The sequence below is a fragment of the Gymnodraco acuticeps genome, unplaced genomic scaffold, assembly GCF_902827175.1.
Source record: "Gymnodraco acuticeps unplaced genomic scaffold, fGymAcu1.1, whole genome shotgun sequence".
Lineage (NCBI taxonomy): Eukaryota > Metazoa > Chordata > Actinopteri > Perciformes > Bathydraconidae > Gymnodraco > Gymnodraco acuticeps.
The window spans coordinates 224,289-234,489 of NW_022992232.1; the positions used below are offsets into that span (position 1 = coordinate 224,289).

General features: G+C 41.4%; 1 protein-coding gene across 2 annotated transcripts in view; it reads left to right on the top strand.

Annotated features, from left to right (window-relative positions):
* The window catches only part of crlf3 (cytokine receptor-like factor 3), a 46,119-nt gene extending 35,968 nt beyond the window's left edge, over positions 1-10,151 (top strand). For both annotated transcript variants that reach the window (XM_034206200.1, XM_034206199.1), the window contains 7 exons: positions 3,453-3,660; positions 3,908-3,995; positions 4,322-4,499; positions 5,079-5,307; positions 6,332-6,470; positions 6,698-6,810; positions 7,603-10,151. In XM_034206200.1, the coding sequence (XP_034062091.1) occupies positions 3,453-3,660; positions 3,908-3,995; positions 4,322-4,499; positions 5,079-5,307; positions 6,332-6,470; positions 6,698-6,810; positions 7,603-7,868 (1,221 nt within the window). In that variant the 3' untranslated portion in view covers positions 7,869-10,151. The remainder of the gene's footprint in view (positions 1-3,452; positions 3,661-3,907; positions 3,996-4,321; positions 4,500-5,078; positions 5,308-6,331; positions 6,471-6,697; positions 6,811-7,602) is intronic.
* Positions 10,152-10,201: the final 50 nt, after the last annotated feature.

Consider the following 10,201-nt stretch of genomic DNA (forward strand, 5'->3'; position numbering starts at 1 on the left):
ATATTATATTATTATCGGTTATCGGTATCGGTCTTGAGAAGCAGGAAGTTATCGGTATCGGTTTCAAAAAACCAATATCGTGCATCCCTAATTGTTACTCATCCATCTTCTGAAGCTAGGTGGATGCTTCCAGCAGATCATTTTAAGGATATGACTTCTCAAACATTGCATGAAATGATTCTGGCTCATGGAGAGCAACCATGTATTAGTTTAAGAGAGGCCTCCATTCAGTCTTCTCTTAAGTCATCACCCAGGTCCATTATCTGCTGTCTCTTACACCTTTAAATGAAGGTAAAGAAATGTTAAATACCATATCATATTATTGGCCTTTTACATAGTTTATAAAGCTTAAGAAGTAGGAGAAATTACTTCCACCTGGTAACTAAAGTGGGGGAAAAGTACAATATGTGCCTTGAAATGACATTAGTAGAAATATAAAGTTGCATGAAATGGAAATACTTTAGTAGCACTAACTCAAATGTGCACTTAAGTACAGTAGTGGAGTGAATGTACTCAGTTATATTTGACCGCTGATGGTGGATCTGGATGGTTTTACACTCTCGGGTCAATAAGAAGTGTGTTGGCCCCTGACCCGCTCCCTCCCAGGAGAACATTCTCTCTCTCGGCTATCTCTTCCTTCCCGCTGTCTAGATTTACGCCTCCAGCTGCTCGCTGTAAAGAATGCTGCTATTTCCTGTTCCATAGACATCTTAGAGGAGAGAGAACAGGCCAGACTCTGACCCAAAACTAGGGATGCTCTGATTTTGAGGAATCAGTATCGGCCGATACCGATCGCCGATCCGATCGAGTGGGCGGGGCCTATGGGGATCTTCCATTTAAAGTGATGTTTAAAACTCAGTTAATGGGGCTCATTCACTGGCGCTTCCACAAACAACAACCAACATCATTATTACATTCAAATGAAGTACATTATTCAAGTTTACATTCACTAATAACACGGGCAGTGGCGTTTTTATATGTACAAAAGTGGTGGGGCACAAAAAACGTAGATGTCTATAAGCTTCTGCAGTGAGGTTGATGGCTGGTGAGGCACTGACTCTTCAGGTTTACAAATATTATATTTTGACCTAAATCAAAATATAATATTATTTTCAAAAGCTTTTTTTGTCTGATGCTTCGATTAATTTTAAACAGACAGTTCAACAGAAGGATACCCAACAAATGTAATTTTATCATTTAAATATTGAATTGTTCTTTCTTAGTAAGATCCCATTTTCAATAAAATTGCGGTCTTACCTTGACTTGGAGATGAAGTCCATTTGCCTATCCTTCGGGACAAAAATCTCTTACTTTTTTGTAAAAGTCCTCCTTATGTTCTTGTACTGTAGTTTCAAAAGTCTATCATAAATCTAATCGATAGATTTATGATTAGAAAATGATAAAAGTAGGGTAGACATGTGGATATTATCCGGCTGAACAAAACGTACATTTATCTATTTTCTAAAATCCTATGGAGAAATCTCATTGCTTTTTTGAGGAGGGAAACAATGCGCAGCTTACTTCCGGGTTTTAGGACACGTCTCTCGTCTCCTCTTCACAGACTACACTTTTCGCGGCACACGTACTTACAGCCAATCAGCTCTGAATGATGTGAGATGACGTATCTCAGTGCCCTATGGTGATTATTTTGTTGTCGCACACATTGAATAGAAAAAGACTGAGTATTCGCAGTGTAGTTTTTACAACTCCCATTCACTTAGACCAGGGATGGACAAATGGCTGTAGCGACACTACAGTTTATTGATTTAATATATTGTATGATTTGGACCTACGAAGTTCTTAGAGGTGCAATACTACTCAAACAGCATAAATGAATCCAGGAAACATCACTCACTCGCACACACGCACGCACAAACGCACACACACACACACACACACACACACACACACACACACACACGCACACACACACACACACACACACAATGAGAAAGAGAGGAGATCCCAGAATGTGTTTGAAAACTGGGACAATACTATCACTGCAGCATCTTGTCCTTGTAAGAGGAGTCGTCCAAACAGTCGCCTGGTCGTCTCCTCCCATGTTTGACAAATGGTTTCATGATGTCGGCTCGTATTTTTAGTTTGAATATTATTTTTGGAATCCACAAATATTGATCAACTGGGCGCCTGTGTCACACTGATAGTCGGCAGGAAGTGATGCCTTGTCCCCAGTGGAAAGGTCCCTGTGTCTGCTCACACACACACACACACACACACACACACACACACACACACACACACACACACACACACACACACACACACACACACACACACACACACACACACACACACACACACTCACACACACAGCTCAGTGTGTATTCTGGCAAAATCCCAATCGTGTGCGTGTGTTCTCATCGTCATACTGTCCCTGCTTTATCGGTGCAGCAGTTGTCAATCAGCATTCTGTTTCCTGCTATCTTTGTATCGCTCCTTCTGTGTACACACATTGTGAAACCTGTGTGTGTGTGTCGGTGTTTAAAAGTGTGCAAAGAGGAACTGAAACACGACCTCTACCGCTGATCCTATCAGCTTCCTGACAAGCTGCTCGTCAGTGAGGGTAGTCTGTGCTTACACTGTGTGTCACATGAGGTTGGATTATTTAGTAAATGCTCATAATGATCAAATAGAAGCTGTCTTTAGCTGTCAATAAGAGTACATGTGTTCCAAAGACACTGACATGATCCCATTTAGAATGGCCCTATTGTGCTTTTTGGGGTTTTCCCTTTCCTGTAGTGTATTATGTAGGTTTTTGTTCATGTTTATGGTCTGCAAAGTCCCAATGGTCCATCCAGAGGGAGTTTCTCTCCCCCCCCCCCTCCTGAAACGGCTCCATTGGACTCCTTTGTTTACTTTTAGAACATAGTGACATCACTATGTAACAATTGCACTTTTATTGGCATGTACTCTAACACCTTGTATAGGTTAAGGGTACGTGATAGGTTAAGGGGCGGGACATCTCTTAGCAGTTGACCAACCACAACAGAGCCTGCCAGCTAACCAATCAGAGCAGACTGGGCTCTGGTTTCAGACAGTATGCTGTATGAGAAAAAAAAAGACCTTTTTGAACAATAAAGTATGTAAACATGTTGCGGTAGAGGCACTAAATACAAATATGAAGCTGAAAATGAGCAGAATGTCCTTTTTAAATGAGTTTTATTACCGGCTTGGATCTCTAGGTTTAACAAAATATATGAATGTGAACCCAAATCATGAAGTTTCATACCAGCTAACAATCTTTTTACCTTTTTACTAGGTGGTGGTAAATTAGCCTACTACCTATCCTACTAGGCTAAACATCCTAAACCATCATTTATCATAGTATACTGACAAGGAATCATTTACGGCAGTTTGATGAACTTTTATACACTCTTTAAAATAATCAGTAAGTGTAGTAACCCTTTATCTTTGTTTCCTCTGCCCTTCAGGTGCGGGGCAGCTCGGGTCAGGCCCGCGAGGCGCTGCGGCGGCACTTCACTGAGCTGCAGGCGGCGGCCGGTCGGCTGCTGACGGAGCGGCTGGCCACGCTGCTGGCCGAGGTCGACGCCATCGAGGCGGACAGCGTCAAACCTCTGGACGACTGCCAGAGCCTCATCGAGCACGGGGTGAGCCAGGCCGACGAGCTGCTGAAAGAAGGTGGGGCTCTGAGATACAACGTTACGGTACTCTGCTGTTTGACAGTCAACACAACTAATTGACTGTATTGAACAACATTGATTATTAAGTACTAGAAATTCTCTTTTCTTTCTTTTTACAATTGTATTTGTGTGAGTGGAGCCGTCAGCCTTCATAGAGACCCACGATTAAACTCTTTAGATTGATTATCCGCCAATAGAAAATCCTACATGTGCTGAATATTTAAAGACAGCCTCGGTCTCTGCAGGGGAAGCCGCTCTGCGCTGTGGTCTCGGGGAGAAGGAAGACAAACTGGGCAGCTTCACCAAGAAGGCCATGCACATCCATCTGGACAGGTAGGACAGATAGGGAAATATACACTTCATTTGTATTGTGCTTGGAAAGATACACAAAGGTACTTAACATGGTGAAAACCAGCAGCAGAATCCAAATAACAGTGAAAGTATCAAATATAAAATACATAATATTAGCATAAAAACTGTTGTATTACATTATTTATAACATTTAAGATAGGTGATTCTTAGATTACAACACATTTCCATGCCGAATAAAGCTGCTGAATAGATGAATAAAGGATTAATATATTTTAATATTCTATGATAAAATCCCTTTATCTTTAGGCCTTGATGGTGTTTATATCTGTTGTGGTGTGTGTTTCCAGCCTCCCGGAGGTCCCAGCGTTGGTGGACGTGCCGTGTGTTTCGGCCCAGCTGGACGACTCCCTGCTGGGGGTGCTGAGGGACCGCGTGTCCCGCCTTGGCTCCGTCTCCGCACACCCCCCCGTCCAGATAGACGAGCTGCAGGAGAGGCCGGGCAGCGTGCTGGCCCGCTGGTGTAAGGTCAGCAAGAAAAAGATTAGAGAAAAGACTTGGGTCTGATCAAATGTTCTTTCCTGCAAACATATCTCTGCTTATATGCCAAGGTTTGTTATAGAAGGGGTAATAATGAATACATCATTATGTTTATAAGGGGGCTATCAAATAAACATGTTGATTTTGATTAATTAAATATATATGAGCTTCCCAGTCAGCTGCTGGATAATGAATGGAAAAAAACAACTTCCCTCTTTTATTTTTGTAATGTGAATTGAAGATAAATATTGATATATGCATTAATTTAGATGAACTATTCACAAACCATAATATTCTTTTTTTTGTTGCTTGGCAGCCCTTTTATATTTACATTTGTGCACTGTGATATTTACTAATGTATATGGATATTCTTTATTTTTACAGTATTATTTTTACGTTTTACTTAACATTTATTTAAAATATTTTTGGTAGCTTCTGGTAATCCTGGTAAGATATGGTAAAATGTCTTGTGTCTCTTAATGGATGACATTTTTTTATATTTTATATTCATATTTGTATCTATATTGTGTTGATGTTAATGTATTTATTATTTCCCGTGGGCATCAGGTGGATGAGGACTTCGCAGCAGCAGATTATCGGCTGCAGTTCCGGCGCTCCGGCAGCGGGGGGGGTCAGTTCGAGGACGCGTACATCGGTCGCGATTGTGAGTTCCTGGTTCTGCACCTCGACCCCCACACAGACTACCAGTTCAGGGTGTGTGCCCGCGGGGAGGGGCGCACCGAGTGGAGCCCCTGGAGCATCCCCCAGACGGGCTACACCACCCTCGCACCGCACGGTGGGTACAGCTCAATATACAACTAGAAAAACATTATCTAATAAATCTATCTGTATATTTAAAAAACCCTCTTATGTATACTTTGTAAGTAACACTGTTTTTCATCATGTTGAGTGGTCTGATTAGAACATACAAAAAGTTGAGAATGAATGCACTCGTACGAGGAACACACACACACATACATAGTTAAATACAACTACACACTATCATCAAAACAATGTTGTGTTTGGACCTATTAGCACCACGCGTGTTATTGTCGTTATCTAATTTCTGGTCTTTTTCACATTCTACATTTGTTTATACAGTATATGGTAACTGTTGGGGAAATATTTTCCTAGGCCCATAACTTTGACCCAGTTGATCAGTTTGCACTGCCCTCACTGAGCTCAGGCACCTGTAGCCTTGGCTGCTGTGCTCTCAGTGTTTTGTCTCCCTGTTCCTGCCTGTTGGCGTCAGCTGATAGAGGTGTTATGGTGCTTTGCCTGTTTTATCTTGTTATGCAGCATGTTGATGCTTCTCTCAGAACCAGCTAAATACATGGGTCTGGGGTAGAGATCTTCAGAATTGGTTTGGCAACCGCTGTGTCACCTGGTGGCAGCAGCACAGGTCTTGTCAGTTCTCCGGCCGTTAAGTCCATCATAAATCATCAGTGTTTGCCATCAAAGTTCCAGCTCTCCCCGTGTCTCTGAGTTTCGTCTCCATTGCTTCAGAAGTTTCCATCACAGTAATGATGTTTAGCTGTGGGGGTGGGGAACCGGTCGAGAGTTGGATTGCAATGTAAATTGATGGATTAGTGTATAATATGGGTCACACTGCGCAAGCAAGTGGATTCTTTCTTCTCCATTGCTGAAGTTGTATACGTTCACAATTTTTTATTGGCACATTTTTTATTGTATTTTCAACGTTAAAGTATTTTTTAATGTTTTAAATTAAGCATATTAAATAAAAAATGTCAAACAATAAAAACAAAGTCCTTGCAACCTACTTTTATTTTTTTTTAAATCCGGTGTGTTTTTACTCACAGAGTGGTGTCCGGGCACTGAGGGCTACATCCTGAGCAGCAGGAAGAACATCGCCCTGCGCAGCGACTCCTCTCAGGCGCGCTACCCCATCCTCTACTCCAACGCTCCCACATACTTCTGCGGCCAGACGCTCACCTTCAAGTAAGAACATGCAACCAAACACACTCAGATACTTAAGAAACATTTATATATCCCTATCAACTGAAAAATGTGTTTTGATGATCTTTTTTTATACAGATGTGGAGGTGTCTCTTTTTGTAACTTTGTAGCAGCTTAATGTTAAACCTTAATGATTTTGACACCCATCTTCATGTAGAAAATGTAGGGAAATGTACAGTAATAAAACTAGTGTTTATGTGTGTGTGTAGGATATCTGCAGCAGGTCAGGTGGACCGGAGGGACAGTGTAGGCGTGTGTGTGGACAGCAGGAAGGGGGCAGAGTCGCTTCAGAGAGACCAGGCTGTCTGCATTTCCACCAACGGTACGCTCACACATGCACAGTGTCATTTCATTTTTTTAAAGTGTGTCTTCATCAGGAAATAAATCAACCAAAGATTGTTGGTGCTCAACTTCAAAGTTGATGGACAATTCCCTATTGTTCACGTTTTCAAAATGTTTAAATACACTGCTCGAAAACATTTGACTCTTTTGGAAGACACAGCAAACCTTCAGGCAATGGCACGTATTAATGTGCCATCCTGGAGGAGCTGGACTGCCTGTGGGACCTCTGTAGGGTCCAGGTATCGCCTCATGCTACCAGTAGTGACACTGACTCTAGCCAAATGCAAAACTAGTGAAAGAAAGTCAGAAAAGGTGAGGAGGTAAAAATCACCTGGAAAAACCATTCCTATTTTGTTAACTGATCAACAACCCCCTCTACTTAACTGACCAGATCAGTATCCCAGAAGTTTAATTGACTTGATGCTATACTCTGATTAAAAACATTCCTTACATTTTTTCGAGCAGTGTACATTTTCTGCCTTGAAGTTCCCCATTGGTTTGGTTTCTTTAACTGTTGTAAATAAAAATAATTGCTTAAATGCTCTACCGTTTTTGTTCGGTTCTGTCATGTGTAGCATGATGGACGTTGATGTTAAACCATATTTAGCATTATTGTAAGTGTTAGCTTCTCATGCAGCACGATGAGACAAACCACTGCAGCGGAGAAACATTACTTTACATTTTCAGACTATTCAAAATACGGTTTGGCATTATTAAGTGTTGTTGATTTGCGCTCTATGTAAGTACCCTCACCTTGCCGTGCTTTTCTCAGGCGCCGTGTTTGTGAACGGTAAAGAGATGACCAACCAGCTGCCGGCCGTCACCGTGGGCTCCGCTGTGACCTTCGACATGGAGGTGGTCAACCTGTTCCCTGTCAGCAACAACAACTTGAGCGAGGGCGGGCACTTCAAGCTGCGCGTCACCATCGGCTCGGGGAACAGGGAGGTGGTGTTCGACTGGCTGGTGGACCAGGCCGTGGACTGCCTGTTCTTCGGATGCTCCTTCGTCCACTCCGGCTGGAAAGTGCTGGTGTTTTAACGGATCCTTAGAGACCCACTTCCACCTATTTTCTATGTTTTTTATCTTTACGGGGAGATAGCAGGTCATCAGTGTATGCCACGGAGAAGCTGGGATTCATTTGAGGTGCAGCTCCAATATTTCTAGTCATAATCTGTAGTAAACTTTGTTTTAGGTGCCTTTTACTAATTTGAAAGTTCAGTGTGTCCACATTTAGTGCATTATAACGGAAGTATATGATGGCCATCACTATTCTCTATTATGTTGTTGCAGCAATTTTGGTGTTGATACCATTTGCTGCACTAATTTGGTGCCATAATAAACATTAAAGACCACTTGAAAATTGAAAACAAGTTTCCAAAATACCACAATAAGACACAAGGATCTTTAGGAACACGATAGTAAAACTCCTGCCGTAATTTGATATCAAATGCTTTTTGAAACTTTCTGCAGGAGTTGCATTTTTCCACAAGCACTTCAGTTCTTCAAACTGCTCAGAAAACCCCTTACAGTATGGTCACTTAGGGAAAGCCATGCATCCTCTGAATGCCCTCAGACTAGGTAGGTTATCCTTGAGACCATAGAAATCAAAGTCAGGTTTAAATATTTATCTTCTGCCGTTGTTCCTCACTTTTGAACAAAAGGTTTGTAGTCTGAAAACAATCCGTCATGTTGTCCCAGAGTTTCTTTAAAGGGGCCCTATTATGCCTTTTGGGGTTTTCCCTTTCCTGTAGTGTTTTATATAAAATCTGTTTCCTGAAGAGGGAGTTTCTCTCCCACCCAATATTTGTAGATCATTTGTCAGGGTTCTCTAAATAACCACGTTACCGGAGATAACATCTCTCCATCCATGCAGCCCCTCTCAGCTCCTATTTAACCCTTGAAGCTGGTGAACAGGGATTTTCCTTTTCCCTGTAAATGGTGTTTACTTGTGTGAATGTAAACATAGTGACTGTCTGCGAGCGTTGCTGCCTCTGGGAGGAAATGTGATCTGAGACTCTTTGTAAAAGCTCTTCTTCATGGAGCCACTTTGGAGAAAATGATATTCTTGTTTTCGTCACAGCTTCTTTTTGGCTCTTCTCGGGCTAATGTTTACAGCTTTCTTTTCACGTGGCACCGTCCCTCACTGTGGGGAAGAGTTTGAGATAGCTGTTTATCTATGCATCGTCTTCATTTAGTAAAGTTTGACACCTTGTAGATGAAAAGCACATTGTTCTTAAGAGGCTGCATGATCATGTTTTTATCTTTCCTTTGTTTTTTTTGGGAGCAGCAAAAAAGAACACGTGTTACACTTTCTGTTTTGTTACCCATTCACTGTGAAAATCGGCTGGTATTTTTCTTCGTTTTCAAAATTAGTTTTATGCCATTTTAAAGGGACGCTTCACCACAAGTCCTAAAAAGTGTGTTTCTGCCTTCATTTCTCCGACGTTTGTTTAACCGCTGTAGTAAAACACACAGCTCTAAGGAAGCCAGAGAGATGTTTTGAGGTGATTTTGGGAGTAGCCTAAAAAGATACTTAAAGGTCCAACGTGCTTCTTTTTGAGCTTCAGGCTGTAGAAACAAACTTTTATTTTTGTCTGAACTGTCACCTTGAGTTATTTTACAAAACCTGCCGTTGTTGCGCCATAATAAGAGTTTGGATTTCGAGAAGCATGTCAGCTGTGTCATTTAAGGGTGGTTTGAATCTGTGAGCAATTATTGAATTCTGTCTAACTGTGTTTTGCCTCTGTTGATAGAAGTTTGATGAGGTCCTCTATCGAGTTGAGGTGATGAATCTACAAGTTATAAATTGGTTGAATTGAAGTCTAATCGTAGCCTACTTCTTAAAATATTTTCTTTTGTCCAACCAGCAGTAGCAAACCCTTAAATAGAAAACAGAGCTTTTCTAGTAATTTCAATGTCTTTACAACAATTTTGACCCTGTTCTTCATTCCGGGTGACAACAACAGCATCAAGAACACAATACTGAAGAAAAGTTTTGTGTTCTTGACGTTGCCGAAAAAACCCTGATGTTCGTCCAGCACACACTGCACTCAGCTTCCAGAGATGTGTTTGTTTCTGGCTGACATTAAGCTCTTTGTTTTGTCTCTGGAGAACCTTGGATGGTGCCTTTATATATACAGTCTATGGATGGTACAGATTTCCTGAAACCATTGAAAATAAAACGTAGTTCTGAAAAAACGTGAACTGAGGAATTGCATCGTGGAAACAGTGACACCTGCTGGTCAAACCTCTGTATTGCATTTGTTTCACTGATGTCATTTTTGTTGTTTTGTTAAATAAAGGTCAAATTATGTAAACCAATCCCTTTCTGCTGAGTTGTGACATAATTGCAGAAGTGAAATAAATAAAGC